Here is a 22,145-nt window from a genome sequence, read left to right as displayed (position 1 = left end):
GCCATATATTGGTTCAATCCACCTCAGCATCGCCACATCATCCCCCAATTTCAATTTGAAATTTCAGCTTCACTTTGAATTTGAAATTCAAATGGCTGAGGTTTTTTTTTTCCTTTATTTTCTGTCGATGATACCAAAGTTAGAAGGATTTTTTTTTTTCCATTTCATCTCATCTCTGTCAATGGTAGGTGATGAAAGGCGATACACCATTTTAATTAAGGTCACCATGTTAATATCGCTGTAGATTGCAATTTCCGTCGTGTTTTTGGATTATTTTGTTCGAATTAAGAGCTGTGCTGTAGATTGCAATTTCCGTCGTGTTTTTGGATTATTTTGTTCGAATTAAGAGCTGTTATGGGCACGAAATCAATATTGTCGAATTGATTAATGTTTAATTTGTGAAAAAAAAATTCTGCATTTCAGATTTGATAAGATCCAATCGGAGAAGATGACTGCGGAGTTTCCAAAGTAAATATCTGTTTTAAAAAGCGCCCAAAAAAAAAATTGAAAAATAGTGGTTGTCAAGGCTCGAACCCCGTACCGCAGCGTGGATGAATGAAAGAGTTATTGATAATGCTAGTAACCATTGTGACAGTGAGGCAAAGCCATTGGCAATTGTCATGCAAATTTCTAGTTAACCACTCCTTGTAGTTCTAAACGTTAATGAGTAATTAATTTTACGTTGTATATCAATATTGACTCCCCATCATTGTGTTGTACGTTTTTATATAATGTATGATGATACCTCCCCTATTATGTTATACATTTGTATGTCTTATAAAAATGATGCCCAAATTTATTTTGTATTTTATTATTTTATTTTTTTGAACCGAAGTTATAATTTAAATCAATCATTTCATTAATAAACTATAATTGCAAGTTATAAGAATATTCAATAATTAAAATTTCTTGTTAAACAAATAGTACATCAAAATAACAACTTATAATATATATCCTTTAGTCCACAGTCGTACGTTGTTATATACTAATTGCGTACACAAATGTTACATCATAGTACCGTACACAAATTCAAAAGTGTCATACCAAAGTCCTAAACCCCTCCGAAACAGTATTAAGTACCGTTTTTACTACTTAAATTAGACACTAATAAGTAACGATAAACAAAATGTTACATATTAGTCTATTGCTGAAAACCTATTCCTCAGCGAACAACCTACGCAACGACTCCCCGTAATCGTCGTCGTCCCAAATACGTTTCCATTCCTTGCAAACAGCTCGAATTATTTTCCCTTGACGGGCCGAAAAAATCGGGAAAATATGAAGAGCTAAAATGAGTTCGTTATAAAACACATCATGCGCCTACAACATTGAACATTTTAGTTAGGAATTGTTGTTTAACTAAAACTAACATTACGCAACCTAAATTAAAATCAAAATAAAGACCAAAACATAATTTTCAAAATTTCGGAATAATAACACTAACAAACATAATTAAAACTTCTCACCTAAATTATGTACCAAAACCAAAAATAAGAATAGAAAGTAACTAATATTTTCACCTTAAATTTTGTACAAAATATTATTTTCAAGTCAAAATTAACAATATAATTTAACTAAAATTAACACTCATTAAGCCTAATTGACCCTAAATAGAATTGAAGTAAAATTAACAAAAATAACCCTAAGTTTAGTGGTAAATTTGTTACGAAAAAAACTTGCCAAAATTACCAAAAAATGACTATTACTAAAAAAAATCGAAATCATGATCTTACAACCTCCCATTTGAGTAACTAAAAAAAAGAAAATGTTTAATTACCTTGATCTCCTCCATTGTTGAGTGGTTTTTGGTGGAAACTTGAGGGTTTTGGAGAGTGTTGGGTGGAAGAAAGGTGAAGTAGGATTTTTCAAGTGAACTTGAAGATCCTATTTATAATGTGTTTCCAAGTAAGTGTTTTAGGGCAATGTAAACTATAATGTGAGGCTTGAATTGTTATTGTAATACGAGAAACTTTTGAACTTCCGGATTTTATTTTCACACTGCCAAATGAGTTAAGTTGTATTGAGATGTTAGAGCATTCCCCAGCTGTGAACAATTAATTGTTGCTATTTACAGTTTTGTTGTATATGATTTTGAACAAATTTACTTTCGTTGAAAAACGAAAAAGTAAATCAGCTTTATTGATATAAGTGAGACGCGTGGTGCATGTAATAAATTAGAGGAAGCCAGCGCAATAATGCAATAAAAGTGGGTTCATTTTTATGTATTTTCTGAAAAAATTCGTAAACAATTTTGGTAAATTTTTTCACAATTGTGTAAAATTCATTTGGTTTATTTACTAGTAAAAGAAAAAATCAGATAAGTTGGTATAAATATTGTTTTATTTCGCATGTTAGTTTTATAACGACATTAACAATATTAGATAGATATAACAATGTAAATTATCGTAAAAAACTCATATTTTAAAGAGTGGTAATGAAAAATTTATTGATTTAAATAAGTATATAATTTATAATATATAACCATAAATTAACAATTTTAGTTATCAGATCTTTTTGCATGTTATGTCAACGAGCCGAGCTCAACCGAGTATTTCGGTGTTCGACCTAGGATTAGGCTTGATGAGAAATTTCCGATCTCGAGCTCGAGCGGAGCTTAAATGAGCTTTCATTTTTCCGTTGTTTTAGCTTAGGTCACGAGTAGCTTGTTTAAGTTCAAGCTCGAGCCTAGCCGAGGTATTACCAAACGTGCCTTAATAAACGAGCGTTTAACAAACACGCCTTAAATTACCAATATCGAATTTAAATGATCATATGAATAAATTAAATATTATTTAAAAATATTGTAAAACATAAAAACATATCCAAATTAAAAGGTAGCACAGTATCCTATTTATATTTTGTTAGCTGAGAAGATTAATAGGACTAAGTTACATTTGCTGTGAGGCTTAAATTATCACTGCATGGCTCGTGTATTAGGGCAACTCGAGCAGTGTAAAACCCTTCGTAATGTAAATATTCAGTTTTAAAAGGTGCCCAAAAAAAAATTGAAAAATAGAGGTTCTCAAGGCTCGAACCCTGTACCTCAGCGTGGATGAATGAAAGAGCTATTGATAATGCTAGTAACCATTGTGACAGTGAGGCAAAGCCATTGGCAATTGTCATGCAAATTTCTAGTTAAGCACTCCTTGTAGTTCTAAACGTTACTGAGTAATTAATTTTACGTTGTAGATCAATTTTGACTCCCCATCATTGTGTTGTACGTTTTTATATAATGTATGATGATACCTCCCCTATTATGTTATACATTTGTATGTCTTATAAAAATGATGTGTATTTTATTATTTTATTTTTTTGAACCGAATTTATAATTTAAATCAATACATTCCATTATTCGGTAATTAACAATAAAACTAGAATAAAAACCTGTAACCAAAAAAATAATAAAGAAATATATTGCGTCCAAAGAAACCCCTACTTTATTATCTACTGTTACACTCTCCAAGTATTTAGAGAAAAAAATAATACAAAGAATGTCAAAATAACGCACATTCTAAAACTTAGTTTTTCATTTGATTTTGATTCATAAAAGCGTAGCATGATATCCTCATTCCTTGCCTCCAAATATGCAACTTTTTCCAACAGCATTTTATTTTCTAGAAATATCTTTTCAACTTGGAATTTCAAGCGCACAGTTTCTTGCTTGAGATTACAATTCTCATCTTGTAGCTCATCTAGAATGTTACCGTTTACCTCACTTTCCCAAAAGAAAAAACCACAAGTATCATCCTGTAAAAAAACCGATCATCATTCTGAAAACCAAAATGTTGGGAAAAAGTGATTTAAATCTACCTAATGAATCGATTATATTACCTTCCATACCGGGCAAGAGTAAAATTGTTGGCCCTTGTTTTTTGTGTGTTTGCATGTTTGTAGCTTGGCCTTGTAACCATGGTAACATTGAACTTGCTGTGCCTTACAAGAACTGCCTCGCGAAGAATTTGCCGAATTGGGTGTTCCTTGCTCAATAGCCATATATATTCTTACTAAATGTTAATTTTTGTTTTGTTTTTTTTTTTGGCACGTAATGTAAGTAGATATCCCACAGAAACGGTCATTATATAGAAGTCCAGATTGTTACCGTTGCAATGTAACTTGAATAAAAAAAAAATAATCTAATAACAATACAACGAAAACCTAACCTAGTTAAATAATAAAAAATTAAAAAATCTAATCGTGGGAGATAGGATAACTAAAATGAATACAACAAATTAATAAAACTATAGGAAAGTTATTTGGACACATACTTGAAAATTGTTTGCAAACAAAGTCGACGACAATTATTAAATATTCCCATACACAAATTCTTCAATGACGGGTCCAAATCCGTAATCACCATTTGGTCCTTGATCTGCTTTTAATGTCCTGTCAATGTCCTGTTGGTCCCATACTCGTACGCGGCAGGCGTCGGGTGCCATGTTCAGATCAGCTCTGGACGATGCTAGCCTATCGATATATATGATCTGTTATTTTTAAGGGAAATAATTGTTGTTAGGTACATGTATACCTATGGTTTTCATAAACAAACGAGTGTTTGTTATTAATGTTGTTATAACTTACAAGCAGTAGAAGTGTGCATCCACCATAGCCCTGAATTGAATTTTTGAATTTTTCCCCGTATTTGACAAGCCAATCCAACACATATGCTGCCCAATTATACTTTGTTGCCTCTGAAGCTTTGTCTAAGACGGTGATATGTATCGGGCTTATCCAACCACATTTTTGTGTAGGACAAAGGAGAGTTCCTAAAGCATATAGTAAGAAATGTTTTTTGAAACTAATCTTGTCTATATGACAGTCGATTATTTTTGAATAAACCTCAGATTCTGTAACCGCACCATAAGATGTGTTTTGTTTATACTGCCTCTTTGTGTGAATATCTACAAGTTTTGAAGAATTATTTGGTAGCAAAAGGTGCTTCCCCGAATTTAAACCTAAAACCCAACTAATTGTTTCCTCGTCTATTTTAACGTAGTAATTGTCCCGTATCTTCAGCTCTAAGTTGTCCGGGTCAAACCTAGACATGATCCAATAACCAAATGTTGCGTCAATATGATTGACCCTTATATACAATAGTTCCTCGAAACCCATTTCCACCACCCATTTTTTTTGTGGTTCTGTTAATTTTGCAAGCATTTGTGCAAATTGACTTATACCACAACCCATTCCAGGAATCTGACCAAAAAAAAAAACAATACAGTACATGAATTTAGTGATTTATTTAAAACTATAAACATTTTAATTAAAAAAAAATCCATACATTTCTAATTATACAATCCCTATTTCTAAAAACTTCGATCATATTTAAATAATATTACATATGTAACTCATAAAATGTCACTAACCGTTGTCGAACATTGACCATAGTCGTTATGTTCCCCTTCATTAGCCTCCGTATGCTGTTGTGCATTGATATTCGGCTATACAACAAAAATGAATTTAAGTTACTATAATAAGACAAACTTTAAAAATCTAAATACCTTAATCGGCATAAACATACCTTTTTAATTGGACTTAGATTTGTAACATTTTTCTTTTTTTTCCCAGTTGGATGAGTTGCCGCATAGTTAGTGTGTTGGATAATGATGTTAACCAATCTTTTCTTCAGACCCAAATCCACCATTGCCTGAAAGTCTTCTGAATTTGAAAGTAACCTCCCTTCGCTGTGAAATTTTTTAATGTCGGCGACATACCAGATCTTGTAGTCATAGTATCCCATAGATCTAATTATATTATGCAGATAGTTGAAGTTTAATATGGTCGTTGCTATCATATACAATTTTGACGACCCTTTTCTATATTGGCGGCGTGGATGGAAAACAATTTTCCCCTCACGCCAAACTACAAGCCATATTTTGGCGGTCTGTGTTATTGGTTCTCTGCGATAAAACGATTCAATTACAAAATATTCAACAAATTAAAAAACAAAAACAAACCCAGATAAAGGTAATCGATTAACATACCTTAATAGCGACAGTCCTCTTTGATTATTCATTATCTGCCAAAAAAATTGAACTCAGATCTGGTTGTGTAGATTAATTTGAAGAAAGGAGATTTTGGTTTCCGGTAAACTAAGTGTGGTTGCTGGTGATATTTACAAAGTATTCCCCACAATTCCCGTAAATGTCGAAATAGTATATGCAAAAGCAAAAGCAAAAGCAATACGACGAATATAAAAAAAAATTATATTTCAATACGAAATAAACAAAGACGTCATTGATTTTAATATAAAAACTTTTTCAAGCCGTACAACGTAATATTTAAGAAAGTGCATACGATAAACGTTGCATGTAACCACTTCTACAACAAAATTCCCTAGTCTTCTTGTGTTAAATCAACGAACACTATCTTTTTCTGTTTCCCTTCCTTGAGCAAAAATTCGTCCTCTTCTAAAGGTTCTCGCTTTAGTAGTCGATCATCCGCTTTTGCTACCGCAATTAGTCGATCTCCCTTCTGGTTTGGTTTAATTTTTTCAAAAGACCAATTCTCAACTAAGTAATAGTCACGTTCTTCCATAAATACTTCACTTACATTAGGAGCGCATCGTAGATCGCTTACTATCTTGGAAGTTTCAGAAGGTCCTAAACGCTTGATAATGAACCGCATAAATCTCCTCCAATCAATTTTGAATTGCTCCTGTTGAAGTTCCACCGCCAAGTACTTACACCAACGGGGTGTAGATGGTACATCTACAACAAACATGTCCGAAATCCATGTTATATTAGGCTATTTTAAGTGTAACTCGCTAATAATATTAAAACGCCGTTTTAGTAGGAGTTAGCTTACCTTTTCCACATACTCGAATTTTTGATATTTCCTTCATTCTTGACGAACTTGTGACGCCATGAGTTAGCTTACCTCTTCGATTCACCGGTGCCATTCCCACAATAGTTCTTGATGTACTTAAATGTTCAACAAATTGTATTCGTGGTTTGTTTGTAGTTGTTGAATTGCTATTTCATTTTGTATGTCTTATGTATATATATGCACCAATGCACCATATATGGATTTGGAGCACATGTGTTTTCTGGCGGGAAAAGTAGAACTAATTAGGCGTAATTTAGTGTGTTGTTTATCACGTCGTTATGAATTTTTCAGACCAAATTAATAGTTTTGTTGTTAATTACGTAGATAATCGTAGACAAACATGGTTGTATGTAAAGTAGTTTCGTTATATATTGAATAGCGTAGTTTTCCCGCCAGACATTTGCATTGGTAGTCCCAAAAGCTGAAAAGTGGTTGCATTGTAAAATGTGCTATATAGCACTAGCTTCGATACTTTGCATAAGTGAAGTTTAATGGGTTAAAGGTTTAAGTTGTATAATATTATGTATGACTATAATGGGTTAAAGATTTAATTTGTATAACATCAGATCTTTATTTTGTATTTAACTAAAGTGAAATGAATGTCTAAAGTCTTCGTCACTTTAACATGATTTGATTGGGTTCAAGAGTCAAATTAACCTAGACAACCTTGGTAACCAAGATCAGAATGAGATTTGATTCGAGTATTCAAGACCAGATTAACACTTGTAACTCTCGTTTGTTCCTAATCCGTCGATACAATTGGTTCTACTTTGATCGGACCAAATGGCCAACTAAACCTAATCACCCCGTATTGAAACAAACCGTCTAGTGATTCGATTTAAGTGAGTGAAGTGTTTATTGTTTTGTTCAATTGGTTGACCTTTGATCGGAACGAATGTTCACCTAAACCTAATCACCCTGTGTGGAACGACACCATTTAATGAGATTTGATTCGAGTATTCAAGACCAGATTAACACTTGTAACTCTTGTTTGTTCCTAATCCGTCGATACAATTGGTTCTACTTTGATCGGACCAAATGGCCAACTAAACCTAATCACCCCGTATTGAAACAAACCGTCTAGTGATTCGATTTAAGTGAGTGAAGTGTTTATTGTTTTGTTCAATTGGTTGACCTTTGATCGGAACGAATGTTCACCTAAACCTAATCACCCTGTGTGGAACGACACCATTTAATGAGATTTGATTCGAGTATTCAAGACCAGATTAACACTTGTAACTCTTGTTTGTTCCTAATCCGTCGATACAATTGGTTCTACTTTGATCGGACCAAATGGCCAACTAAACCTAATCACCCCGTATTGAAACAAACCGTCTAGTGATTCGATTTAAGTGAGTGAAGTGTTTATTGTTTTGTTCAATTGGTTGACCTTTGATCGGAACGAATGTTCACCTAAACCTAATCACCCTGTGTGGAACGACACCATTTAATGAGATTTGATTCGAGTATTCAAGACCAGATTAACACTTGTAACTCTTGTTTGTTCCTAATCCGTCGATACAATTGGTTCTACTTTGATCGGACCAAATGGCCAACTAAACCTAATCACCCCGTATTGAAACAAACCGTCTAGTGATTCGATTTAAGTGAGTGAAGTGTTTATTGTTTTACCTATTTAACCCTTAGTGAACGATAATGGACTTTTAGTTAGAAATTTACACATAATTTCTAATCGGGCCTAATACTCACCTAAAATATGTCTTGGCAAGTGAAATTAAACGTATACATACAATTTAAAGTTAACGGTGTCCTTAGCTATGTGTATTTATAATACAATAAAAAACATTAAGACCGAAAAAAATTAAATAAATTTGAATTAAAGTTAAATAAAAAAAGGGAAAGATAATAGTGTAATTAATGTCAACAAAACTACATTTTGCTTTTCTTTTGTGTATAGGAAGAATCAAACGCGTGCCATTCATTGCAAAAAGTGTCTCCGTTTTGAAAATCTGCCAAAAAAAAAAAGAAGCACTCAATCTTCTCATCTCTGTTCACACTCCAAAACCCACCCCAACAAGGTGAACATCCGATATTCGTTCGCCGGAAACATAGGAAAATTCGTCAAGAGTTTCTTTGAGCCAATTGAAATGTAAGTTCTTAATTTGTTTCAACCATTACATAATTGTGTAACCGAAGTATTAAATTCGCCAAAAAGTGAAGTGTTGAAGCGATGTTTGAGTGTTGCATGTAGCTATTCCACATTAAAAACCCGGAATTTATTGATTTGTTTGTGTTGCTCCGTTGTTAATGTTTGAATTGTGTGTAATAAAACCCCCAGGGAGGCAGATCCGGCGCATACGCACTACGATTGCATTCTTAAACTAGCGGCGTGCTACAGGGATGACTCCGACGACGATGACTCTAACTCCGGCCAGCCGCACAAGTCCCAATCCACCCAACCTTCTCAACTCTCAGAGGTACAGTATCACTTAACTTGTAATTTTAGATTTATCGTAACTAATTATTGTTAGTAGCGCTTCTCTAATTAGTGTTCCTATAAAAACCTTTGTTAGCTCGAACAAGAAACTGTCGATCCAATTGGACAGTTCGTGGGCAATGAAACTGAGGTATTGTTTGTAAAACCAGTGAGCCTTGAGTATGAATTACATGTTTATCTTTTTTGAATTTTTTTATTCACTATGTGGATTGATTTTAATTTGTAGGATTCTAATTTCATTGATAAGAACACCCAGAAAAGTAGTGGAATTAACAAGTCCGGTGATGATTTCACTAGCAATGAACCAATTTGTATGCAGCCCTTGTTGGGGGTAAGATTGTGTTGAACTGGTGACTAAAAATTATTTATTGGTTAACTTTTGTTTTTCGTTGTATAGTTATACCTTCTTTACCAAAAAAAAAAACTCTTGTTTTTTTCTGTTATAGGAGTCAAACACAATTAATAGTGTCACTGATGTTCGCGGTGAATTTGAAAACCCCGCATTTGCGGTGAACAATAGTCAACCATTAAATTTCAATTTTGATGATAATTTAACTTTCGAAGATTTCTCACAGGTAATGACTGCATCCCTATATTGATTTGGTTTGATTTATCCATACGAAATATTTAAATCACTTATTAAGAAATAATCACAACACCGCTTGACAACACATTTTATGTTTTGTAGGACAACATATGGAACGACATTAACTATTCCAATCCTGACAACCAATGTGACATACCTTATGAGGCTCCCACGGGCACGAACAGAGGGGTAGGCAACTTTTCATATATTCGTTGCCATTGTTTGTGGGTACAAAGATGATTATCTTTAACCAAACTTTTTGTTGTAGGATATCGAGGGTCAACAAACTAATAATACAATTGAAAGCGATCCAATATTACCCAATGCGGGTAATGCTGCTTCTGGAGTAAACAATGATCTGCCGGTTGAAGAGGGTAAGGTTCAAAACAAGCATGGTCGTCCACGAACGGTTAAAACAGCAACAGTTCAAAAAAAAAAAACGGGTGGTAAATGGGTAAAGGGCGGACCAGGTAGACCACCAAAGGAACAGGGGCCACGAACTAAGGTATTGGTCGTACAACATTATCTGTACTTTGTGTAAATTTTTGATTGACATTATCCTAACTCATTTAAACTATTTTGATTGACATTGTGTTGTAATTTTTGAAATATTTCAGCACACTGCCCTACGGACGTACCCTGGCCTTGTTTGTGACATCCTAACCGAGTTGTGTCCTATAAGGAAGGATTGGGTCATAGCTGCTGGTTTTGGGTCTATTTTGAACCTAAAAATAAGTAAGGTAGATAGATATTTCATTACCTGGTTAGAGAGTAGGTGGGATTGGAAAAGACGAGTGCTTCGCATACGCGATGATTATGAGATAGTGATTGATGAGAGAATGGTTTCTTGGATCACTGGAATTCCTGTAGGGGTTTATAGAATCCCCTTTTTAAATAAGACCGATAAGGAACTTGGAAAATTGTTTAAGGAGTACGTCAGGGAAAAGGATGGAGGAATAGACTATGTCTGGTTGTATAACAAGTGTTTATGGGAGGTTCAGGATGAGATGGTTTTTCTTCGCGATTTCATACTACTGTCATTTGGTTGCTTGTTTTGCATGACCAAATACAACTTCATATCCATCAAATTATTGGCACTACTGAAATCAACATACTTTACAACACCCCGAGACTGGAATTGGTGTGGGTTTCTTTACGACTGGATTGCAGGTCATGAGAAGGAGAAGGGAAGACCATCTTCGATTATTTTAATGGTTAGTGAGGATAGACGTTGTGCGCATCGTCCGTGTTTTTTTTTTTTTTTGTAATTAGTTATTCCTCCCCGCGAATGATAACTACTCCATCTTTTGGCAGATTGCTTACCTGGACAGGTTAAAGTATGGTGTTACTCCGTTGGCTTGGAAAACTGATACACCTAGATTAGGGGCATGGCTACAAGATGATGTCACAAACGCTATTGCACAAGATTTGGGACCGGATGGCGAATATGGCCATGCAGAGGTAAAAACCAATATCTAACTTTTTTGTTGTATTGAACAATATATGTTATTCAGTAGTGATCATTTATACGCCTATTTAGGTTGTACTGAATGTTGAGTATGGGAAACCATACCCCATTGGCAAGCCGTTAGAGCGGACCCCATGGGATGCCCTTGCTGAACGAACACTTCTTAGTAAGAGGACTGGTACACCAATGTTACCCTCTAAAGCGTCAACCAAAGCGGATAGTCGATCAAGGAACGTGGATTATAGATGCCGGGGCAAGAGGAAGAGGAAGGTACGAGTCTTTATTATATTATTGTTTGTTGTAACTGGTTTTTGTTACAACCTACTTCACCGTGATAATTATCACTAAACTACACAGGCCACACTTGAAGGCTCCGTACAACAAAATGCTTATGATACAAGGCGTGGACGAAGTTATAGAGCTGCCAATAAAAACATTGATGACCTTGATGGTCCTCATCAGGACGAGGAATACGCTACGGGGCCTGAAAACAGAAACCTGAATGAGGATGATGGTGTTGAGGAACCTCAAAACAACACGGGTGATGACATTGACAGTGTTGGAGTTGTTGATGATTACACAACTGGCAGCGATGATGGACTTTCCATGCCAGATGCTTTACAGCATAAAACTGTCATTGAACCAAGAACGTTAAAGATTTCAACTATGATTTTGACCGTGAACAAGTTTCCAAACCAAATGGTGTTTAAAGCTGGTGATATCACGATTGATCGGATCATGCTTCAAACGTCCTTTAAGTCCAAAGGCGAAGTACATGATAATGTATGGGGGTTGCATTTTGTAATTAGTTAATAGGTCTCTGGATTAGTTTTCTCATACTAACGTTGTCTTATTGGTTAGGTGATGTCTGCATGGTGCGCGTGTTTGAATGCTGATACGACCTCCGGAGTTGGCATAAGGTCTTACGTGCTTATGCCAGATCTCATGGTAAGCTTATTATGCAAATACATAGTAGTAGACACCCATTAACCTTATATACGAAGTAATGCTATGGATGTTTAAAACGTAGGGTGAATTGTTAGACCTTGAAGAATCAAGTGAGAACTACACAGAAGCTTTGTTAATGAAATCAAAGCAACTACTTGAGGACATCAACTACTACCAGATTGATTTGGGTGCAATACAAAAGGTAAGTAGTCTTATTTTCGCACAGAAATGGTGGTTTACGGCTATTAACTCTATGTTGTGCAATCAGCTTTATGTCCCGATTAAACGCCGAGGACGGTGGGTGGTTGTTAAAGTGGACCGTGTTGCGCATAAGGAGGATCTTAACTCAAATATGTTGAAAATGACTATTTTTGCACCAAGGCAAAAGGTTATGGGTTTAAATGCTACGGATAAATTCGTATACAAACTGGTACGTACTGCTATTTTCGGGAAACATACTTCCGCCTTAATCTCGTATTAATTCGATATAACCCAATTGTAACAGGAACGTATGTTTTTGGGTTTTCAATCGCACTTGGGATTAAAAAATGATGAATTGACCTTAAATACTGCCTCTTTTGATCTATGGTCAAATGGACCAAAAGAGAAATGTCGCCAGGACGGGGGTGTACTGTGTATGATCTACCTCTTGTCATCCGTTGAGAACGTGGCAGAGTAGCGGATTTCATTAACAAAAAATTTAGTAGCGTATTACGCGCAGCATAACTGCGTCTTTTAAACATGTTAAACATTTTCTAATGTTCATTGGTCTTATTGGCACAATTTCTTAGTATCTTTTAACTACAAACACCGACAATCCCCTCTTCAGTGATGTTGAACATACATGCATCTACCTCTAATGATGGTGAAAATGCAATGTTTATAAATCTGTCAATTTGTTGGGTAAACGAATTAAATCTTTTGGACAACATTAGACGAGTGCGTACATTGCGTGTCCATGAGGCGCCCAAAGCCGGACGGACCTTTCTCCCGGACGATATAATGAAATTTTGCGTTGTATCGTGATCAGATGGAAATACGTCAATCACATTGTTAGCCACAACAACGGCAACATGATTGGATGCGGCAATTGTACGTAACCCATAACCAATAGCTTGTATAAGATCCTTTCTTTCGGTTGAGCCAACAACATTGTTTTCAAAATGACCAGTGAACATACTACCTATTGAATCAATAACAACAACGCGGATTGGCATTGATGAATTTTGAGACATTTTAATAAGTTTTACAGTCCATTCTAGCACATCCGGTATTTCATGAGGAGTGTCAACTTGCTTTGTAGTTATGTAATCCAAAGGATTTCCATTTAATGTTTCAAGGTCCCCTAAAACATATGGAACTAATCTACTTAAACGACGTATGGGAAAGGGACCAAGTGAATGGATATATATAGCCGAGGAACAAATACCACCCCTTGAAGGCGGCAATTGACAAGAGAGACTAATTTGAAGGCAAAATTGAGTCTTACCTGATGCATTTTCGCCACACACCTCAGTCACTTCACCGATTGTTATTCCCCCACTCAACATCGAATCGATTTCACTGCATCTCGTTGTGATTTTGTTTACACTAGTAGCCATTCTTTGTGATGTAGTAATCTCTTATAATTACTTTTACTTTGAAATGGAGGGATTGAACACACCCTTATATTCACCTAGTTCTAACATGTCATTGATGGATCATGTTGTTTCCAATAAATAATATTCATATATTACAAAAAATAAGGGGCTGAGTTTAGCATGACATGGGAATGCATATTTTGACTACAATGACCAAACACATCATGTTTACATTTGGTAAGACTAGTATAATGAAGTCGTTGTTTTAATAATTGTTTCCCAGTGTAATAGATTCGTTGTATGTACATTATTAAGTAATATAAAGTATACAATAAATAGTATTGTTGCCCACAAATAGCACTGGCTTAGCCTCACTGTCACAATGGTTACTCTTTCCTCCTCATTTCCCATATTGTCTACCCGTTGGTTGTGGGTTCGACGCCTAATACAACTCATTTTGTATTTTTTTTTTTTTACACTGACAAAGTAATTGAGGTTACATCAATTACATATATAGACATAACGTAAAGTACATAGCAAAAAGGGAGGATTGGATTAAAAAATTCAATTCTTAAAATACCGTTTAAACGAAAATATATCTTTGAAGAAATCAAATTAAATTACATTTACACAAAACATTCACAATCTGGTGCGCCAATCGTTAATATCAAATTCAAATGACTGTGAATAATCCTGAGACAAATGTAATTGGGAAGGGTGTGCTTGAGAACTTTGAGAAGGATGTACATTAGAACTTTGTGGGACGTTCTCCGCATATGTACCCCCAACGTGATTCGCGTGTTGTTGCCTAGCACGGTAACTTGGAAGATTTCCAAATGCGTTGCAAATAAGTTCCTACATTGCACAAACAACATTTAAGTAGAAAAGTAAAGTTATATTTCCTAATGAGGACTTGCATATACGATACGAATCACCAAACAAATAAAATATAAATTTTACCTCATTAGCAATAACTTCCTCTTCAGTAACCACTTTTTTGTTCTTAGAATTCCCACCGGCCTTTCCACCAAAAGGAGCATTCCTTTTTGTCTTTGCCCTACCAGTATGCCGTTTGTCAACCGGTGTTTTGATCCTGTTCTCGTCCACGACCGGTTCTACATCCCTTAATCTGGCTCTCTCACCAAATTCTCGTGGACGTAGCCTTCGACGACCAAATACATTTCTCGCATCTGGGTCCCACCAACATATAAGGTCGTCCCCTTTTTCCCCAGTCTTTCGTATTCCGACTACATCCTCCATTTTTAGCCGCACAACATCCATAGCCTCCTTGTACAACCGAAGTGCATCATCATTACGCATAGCTAATTCAGACAAGTAATTATGCCGTTGTGAAAGCTCTTTGGCTTTGCCCAATCTGATAGATTCAAGAGGGTCGAAGTAAGATACTCGAATGCTCTCGTACGACCTAACACACTTCATCCACCGTTGTAGTATGTACTTTTCTGGAACAAATTGAAAATCCTCTACATCCATTGCACGCATTATATGTCTACAAAGTATTCCCGTAAATTCAAACAAGTTACAAGAGCAATGTAAATCACCATTTTCCTTATCCACCCTAACATCATAACTTTTAAACCTTTTCCGCCAAAACGGTGAGGTTAGTTTTTCATCAGCTCTATACAACACCACTGATCCATGACATGAGGTTTTCGTGACATTTGTGTGTGTCAATCCTCTACGCTCTTTAACAACCTCAGCAAACTTCTCACTAGTGTACGTCTTAACCAATACATACTCAACTAAAACACTCTTATCAACATCAATCTTAGCAGGCTTATCAATGTTATCAAAATTATCCTGTTTCTCTTCCTCAGCTTTTATCCTCATACAATATTCATAATTATGAATGAACAAAACTAAACCACAATCTAAGTTCACGTGAGTTTTAAAAAATCTATTCATACCCTCACTCCTTTGTGTAGAAGACATACCTGCCCAAAACTTTCCTCTATTATATGCCGGAGCCCACTGACGCCTGTTATCATACGCGTCCTTCATCCACCCAGGACCCCTTAAACCGTACTCATCCATCACATGACACCAAGCTTCATCGAACTCATCTGGATCAATCAGATCATGTATTGCAGTTCTGATCAGGGTGTCTATTTTCTTCCAATCACTGAGACTACCTAGGTTCTTACTAGCATTCTGGAGCATGTGCCACAAACATAGTCTGTGACGGACGCCCGGGAAGACTAGCTCAATTGCTCTACAAATTGCTTTGTCTTGGTCGGTTAAGATGCCTAGTGGTGCCTTCCCCATACACTTCAGGAATTCTTCAAATACCCAAACAAATGAGGGAGTATTTTCATGGGAAATTAAGGCCGCAGCAAATATAATTGATTTGCCATGATGGTTTACACCAATGAATGGAGCAAATGGAATCCGATACCTAAAAAAATATAAATGTATTGGATATTACTTTTTCAAACAAATGGACCAAAGTACAATTACAAAGAATTTTAATCAATAAAAACTTAATTAAAACACGTACCGGTTGCATGCGAAAGTAGTATCAAAAGTAATAACATCCCCAAAATATTTGCATGTACCCCTACTACGTGCATCCGACCAAAATGCATTCGTAAAAACACCATCATCATCTACTTGTATTGAGCTATAAAACTCGGGATGCAAATCACGTTGTGCCTTAAAGTAAGCATCGAGTCCTGCGGCATCCGCAACACTAAATCTTGATGAACGACGTTCGACGTTGATTGCGTTCCTCAAGTCTCTATTATTAAATGTAATATTTTCATAACCTCCCTTTTCAATTAGATGCGTACCAAAGTTCTTACTTATGCTAACACCACCCATGTCATTGATCATCGCCCTCTTAAATGTAGTACCGTCTATACATCTATAATTAACCATCAGTCTACTACAGTCAGGATTTAAAGGATGATTGTGTTGCAAGTCACAAGTCAATATAGTAAATAGCCCATCTCTACTTACACCGTAAATATTCATCTTACAACCGGTCACATTAGACCCAACACCTTTTTTCACCCCTCCCTTCTTGCATTTTAATCTAATAAGTTCCATCATATGAGGCTTTGCCTCATACTTTCCCACACCAGACTTAGATACTCCCTTTTCTTTGTACTCTTTTTTCAGCTTATTACTTTTGATAAACATCTCAAATCCTTCTTTGAAGGCATACAACTGACAAAATTCGAAAAACTCATGGCCCGTTGTAAAACACATCCCTACACTAGGGGGGTTAACGATAACTTCTTGTCCATCAGTTATTAATCTATATTGTGAGCTTTCAGGAACATTTTCATTCAGATCAGGGACACTTTCGTTTAGGTCTACCCAAGCCATACAGAACTCCCACGTATATCACTGTTGTACAAAATACGAAAAACGTTTAGGGTTTTATACAATGCTGCCATACACCGAATTATCTGGCACGGTATTTATATATAAAACATACAAACATAATATATACAAGGAAATTTATAATAAACTAACAATTTATTGTTTAACCATATGGGGTAGCATACAACTTATAACGTTCTTAATACTACGTAAATATAGAATTTGTTGAAATTATCAAAGAAAAACGCCTAGTTATCTCCGTCGTTCAGATCTACGTTCTCACCAACAACAAAGTATGATTCATCAATATCAAGCAACTACAACTTATCATCAATTCAAACAAATTTAATTACCATTAAAAACACATTCATATACCATTGTTTTTTTCAGGAATTTATGAGCTAGATTTGACAAAATCACTTGAACTAAAAACTTACATTATCTTCGATGCGGGATCTCGAAGCTGAATTTCGAAGCTGAATCACCATGTAGCAGTTCTACAGTTCTGCTAAAAACTCTCCTTTGTGTTTTTATTTGTGGCAAGCTAGATAACATGAGTCCAGCTTTGCCTAATTTTTTTTAAGAGTGATTTAGGGTATTAAAATCTTACCGTTGGGTTTTTGAAATTGGTATATTATGGTTTTTTTTTTTTTTAATTACTTTGATATATGGGCGGGATAAAATTAGGGGAAGCAAAGGGCGCATTATTTCCCGCTTAGCATCCCTAAATGGCGCAATCAGTGAAAAATTTTCCCCCTAAAACCAATTGCTTTTCCCCCTAAAACTGAATTCCTCTTTGCCTACTTGGACCAACAAGCTTGCAGTGTACCTGGGCCCCAGTTACACCCAGTGTAACTGTATCAGCTCCCTTAGTAAAGTGGTCTTGACACTTGCTTTGTTGCAACTTTGTTTGTGCCTATAATCTGTTCTTATTTTGAATTTAAGCTAAGTGCTCAGAAGGAGCTAGATTTACTCTCCTTCCTAAGGAATCACACGAGTCACATCATTATCGAAATTCGTTGTCCAAGCTTTCTTTCAAACTTATTCATATGTCAAATCATATATCAATTTCAAAATAATAGGTCATACACTTGACTTTAACGTCCAATTTTACTTGTTTTGATCATCAGTTTATAGTTATTCAGAGATCATTTAACCTTTTACTATGAAAATGGTAATTTTTGGCCCTAAAAGTTTGGAGAACTTGAGAGATGGAAAAAATTAGTTAATTGTGGGTGCTAAAAGTAAAGCAAATAGTCGTAAAAAATTCGAAAGTAAAAGAAATAAAAAGTTGGGGTGAGAGAGGCTTGAACTCTCGACCAAATAGTCGTAACAAATTTAAAAGTAAAAGAAATAAAAAGTTGGGGCGAGAGAGGCTCAAACTCTCGACCAAATAGTCGTAAAAAAATTCAAAAGTAAAAGAAATAAAAGGTTGGGGTGAGAGAGGCTCGAACTCTCGACCTCAGGATCACTCAACTTAGCTATGAGACCTACGCGCTAGCCAACTGCGCCACCACCCCTTGTTGTTAAGATGATGCTTATTTTGTTATATGAATCCCCTCATGTTATTTTCTGACACTAAAGTAATCCTTGTCTGGCATATTTATCAATACAACCAACCTTGGTAAAATTACCTTAACATTATCAAGATTATGTAAAACAAATCGTGGATAATAATTTTAAACAGTACTGGGTGACTTTTAATCTGTTTTATAATCCTTGTATGTTAGCTAGAGTGACTTTTAAGGGGTAAATTTTTACATGTCACTCCATAGTAAAGAGAACAACGTTATAACTTAGGGGTTCATTTCATTCATTTTTCACTAAGTTAAATAACAGAGTTTTCTCCCGAGATCGGGGGTGCGAGGCCATAATGTAAAAAAAATATCGATCCCCCAAAAGCGCGAGACCTGCTCAATCATAACATTGGGTATGTAGGTCCAACCGGGTAAATCTTTAACCCTTCCCCCTCTTACTAAGACTACAGAATGTTCTTGTAAATTATGGCTTGAGATGTTGGAACAGCAGAAGTTGCTTGAACCCCTGCTCCGGCTACCTGAGTAGTGGATTTACCCGGTGTGAGATATCACATTGTTCGAGGAACCCTAAATGCTATCGGAGTAAAGGATCGTCAACAAGGGCGTTCCGATCTTCTTTCTTTCGGCACTCTAAAGGGTTCGCCTTTATGGGCATATGTAGTAGCTGCAATTATATAAGTGATAATTACATTGCTGACAGACTGAGTTTTATTTTTGTATCTGACGACTTTAGCTTATTTTTAAGTTAACTTAACAACGGCTAACAATATTTTTTTATATTTTGTATATGGACTTACGGAGATGCGTTGGATACATCTAGACCTATCAAACAAACCTGGGCGGGTAGGATTATTGTAATAAATTATTTTCTGGTTCAGGTTCATTCGGATAATCGAGTTGTCACTTTTAAGTCCAGGTTAACTGTTCATAACCTAGAGATTTTAAAGTGCCTATTATGCTTTCTTTAATTAGTGTGATAAATTTAACCATATCTCACTAAAATATACAAAATTAAAAAGTGTCACACGCAAGTTAAATATGTAGTCCAATTCAACTATAAAATGGTGCATAAGGCACTATTTTTTTGGACTTAATTTCTGTTCTATTAATTTCCATTCAGTTCAATCCAAGTCAGTTTAGTTTAGTTCAGTACAACTTCATTCAGTTCAGTGTAGTTCAGTTCAACTTCATTAAGTTCCATATATTCAGTTTAGTGCAAAAGAACGAAATGTACATTGAGTTCATCTTCGTCCTAATGATCTTATTTTATTAGTTTGTTTATTATTATAATGTTAAAAATTACTATTATTATATTGGAATATTCATCTTTATGTTAATTATTATTATTATTATTATTATTATTATTATTATTATTATTATTATTATTCGAATTTGTTAAAATTGACCTTTTTTACTTCAAAATTTGTGAGAAATGACCTTATAGAATTTTTGGGTGAAGTCAGACCTTACACTTAAAATTATTTGCGAGCGACAACCTGAGACCACTTTTCGGCATTGACTTCCGTTTTTCGGTTGTTGACTATCATGTCCAGGCAAATGGCTTAACTTTTGGTTATTCTCGCCGTATTTCCTCCAAAATTCCCAACTGCAAAAGCTAAAAACAAAAAAACAAAAATCGAAAGTCAATGCCGAAAAGTGGGTGAAAAAGGTGAACATAGCCAACTTCGACAATACGTGACCTGCATGTGATGGTCAAAGGCCAGAAAATCAAAGTCAATGTCGGAAAGTTGTCTCTCGCAAATAATTTTACTTTAAGGTATGACTTCACCCTTTTTTTTAATAAAGTCATTTCTCGCAAATTTTGAGCTATAAAAGGTCTTTTTTGACAATTTCCTTAATATTACTATTGTTATATTTATATTTATATTATTATTATTATTATTATTGTTGTTGTTGTTGTTATTATTATTATTGTTATTATTATTATTATTATTATTATTATTATTATTCATTATTCATTATTCATTCATTCATTCAGTTCTATCAAGCTCAGGTTCAGTCCAGTTCAGTTCAGTCCATTCAGTTCAGTTAGTTCATTTCCAATTGGTAAAAGGCACACCCGGTTGTATGTAGCTCTACATGCAACCGGGTAGTTTTAGTTTTTAACCCCTCAAAAAGCACAATTTTATAGTTTAAAGCACATTTTTACAGGTTAAAGTACGTTTTTATAGCTTAAAAGTAGATACATTTCAAAAGAACACATTGTTAGTACAAAAGAACATACGAGCGCGAAGAATTCGAGAGGATATGTAAACTGATGTTGGTTCACCTTTTACGTTTAGGTTTTTTCCCAATTGGAAGAAGACATTCAATATCATAATATTTGAAAAACATATGTGCATTAAAATTGTAAAAATGTGCTTTTAAACTGAAAAATGTGCTATTAAACTGAAAATGTGCTTTTAAACTGAAAATTGTGCTTTTTTGAGGGATTAGAAAATACAAAACGATCCGGTTGCATGTAGAGCTACATATAACCGGGTGTACCTAATAATTTGTGGTTCATTTCTATTCAGCCAAAAAAAGCTCAAAAGAACAGGGTCTAAGTCAAACCAAAATAATACTTCGTATTACATTCAACAATAGTAACAAAAACATGTTTATTTTATTGTGCTGAAAAGTACTCCTAGTTTCATTTTCAATATTTTCGATCCGGGTTGATAACATGTAAGGTATGCTTTGACTCATTATTTGTTGGATATTTTTGAGTTCAAACCGGGTTTTAGGTCACAAAATTATGTTCATTATCCGGTATTTCCAAGTCAGTTTTATAACGGATTTTCACATCGGGTTGATTTCTAACAATCTAGTTGGACCACATGAAATAGTTTGTTTTGCCATTCATACAGAACTAATACAACACTACAAGAATTTGTATCTTTAACGGCAACCTAATTACGACGGGTCAAAAATCCCGTCGTAAAAGCCTTTTGTGACGGGGCTAACAACCAAACAATGACGGGAATAACCGTCGCAAATGTCTTTTACGACGGGTTTACGACGGGATTTCTATTAACGACGGCCCCCCCTTTTATGACGGGTTCGCGACAGGAAATCCCGTCGTTAATCAACGGATTATTGGCCTTTCGCGACGGGATTTCCCGTCGTTAATAGTACAATTTTTTGTAGTGCAAGTGCTGAAAGAATCCTTAATTTTAGCTGTAGATAAGTACTGAAAGAATCCCTGAACTTTAAGGTACTTAAATCTCAAAATTCTATTAGCAAATGATGAAGGTTGGAAAAATTGAAGCTCAAGACATGGTGTTCTGAAGCAACCATCAAATCGTTCAGGCTATTATTAGAGATGAACATCATAATTTAGTCTATGATTTTTGACTAATGAATCTATGCGCGAGCTGAGATAGTATAATTT

The 22,145-nt window shown here is 35.1% G+C and overlaps 2 protein-coding genes and 1 non-coding gene across 3 annotated transcripts; all 3 read right to left on the bottom strand.

The window, feature by feature from the left end:
* Positions 1-13,082: 13,082 nt before the first annotated feature.
* LOC130469449 (DNA repair protein XRCC3 homolog) lies at positions 13,083-13,886 on the bottom strand. Its single transcript, XM_056838774.1, has 2 exons — positions 13,775-13,886; positions 13,083-13,630 (listed from the first exon to the last, which is right to left on the bottom strand). The coding sequence occupies exons 1-2, from the start codon at positions 13,884-13,886 to the stop codon at positions 13,083-13,085; spliced, it is 660 nt and encodes a 219-aa protein (XP_056694752.1).
* A 333-nt stretch (positions 13,887-14,219) lies between these two features.
* On the bottom strand, positions 14,220-18,276 carry LOC130469347 (protein FAR1-RELATED SEQUENCE 5-like). Its single transcript, XM_056838527.1, has 4 exons — positions 17,651-18,276; positions 16,384-17,237; positions 14,826-16,281; positions 14,220-14,720 (listed from the first exon to the last, which is right to left on the bottom strand). Exons 2-4 carry the CDS (start codon positions 17,214-17,216, stop codon positions 14,505-14,507), a joined length of 2,505 nt encoding a protein of 834 aa, XP_056694505.1. The 5' UTR covers positions 17,217-17,237; positions 17,651-18,276; the 3' UTR covers positions 14,220-14,504.
* Positions 18,277-18,646: 370 nt separating this feature from the next.
* TRNAM-CAU (transfer RNA methionine (anticodon CAU)) lies at positions 18,647-18,733 on the bottom strand. Its single transcript is given in 2 exon segments — positions 18,647-18,682; positions 18,696-18,733. It is a non-coding gene; the product is annotated as a tRNA-Met (tRNA).
* Positions 18,734-22,145: the final 3,412 nt, after the last annotated feature.

Source organism: Spinacia oleracea, chromosome 3 (assembly GCF_020520425.1).
Source record: "Spinacia oleracea cultivar Varoflay chromosome 3, BTI_SOV_V1, whole genome shotgun sequence".
In the NCBI taxonomy this organism is placed as follows: Eukaryota; Viridiplantae; Streptophyta; class Magnoliopsida; order Caryophyllales; family Amaranthaceae; genus Spinacia; species Spinacia oleracea.
This window is presented reverse-complemented; position numbering and strand designations above follow the sequence as displayed.

Excerpts from the sequence above, each read along its gene's own strand:
- LOC130469449 (XM_056838774.1), bottom strand. The coding sequence starts at position 13,886 with ATGGCTACTAGTGTAAACAAAATCACAACGAGATGCAGTGAAATCGAT. Across the intron at positions 13,631-13,774 it reads GTGTGGCGAAAATGCATCAG|GGGACCTTGAAACATTAAAT; the intron begins GTAAGACTCAAT and ends CATATGTTTTAG.
- LOC130469347 (XM_056838527.1), bottom strand. The coding sequence starts at position 17,216 with ATGGCTTGGGTAGACCTAAACGAAAGTGTCCCTGATCTGAATGAAAAT. Across the intron at positions 16,282-16,383 it reads ACTACTTTCGCATGCAACCG|GTATCGGATTCCATTTGCTC; the intron begins GTACGTGTTTTA and ends ATATTTTTTTAG. Across the intron at positions 14,721-14,825 it reads AGGAAGTTATTGCTAATGAG|GAACTTATTTGCAACGCATT; the intron begins GTAAAATTTATA and ends TGTGCAATGTAG.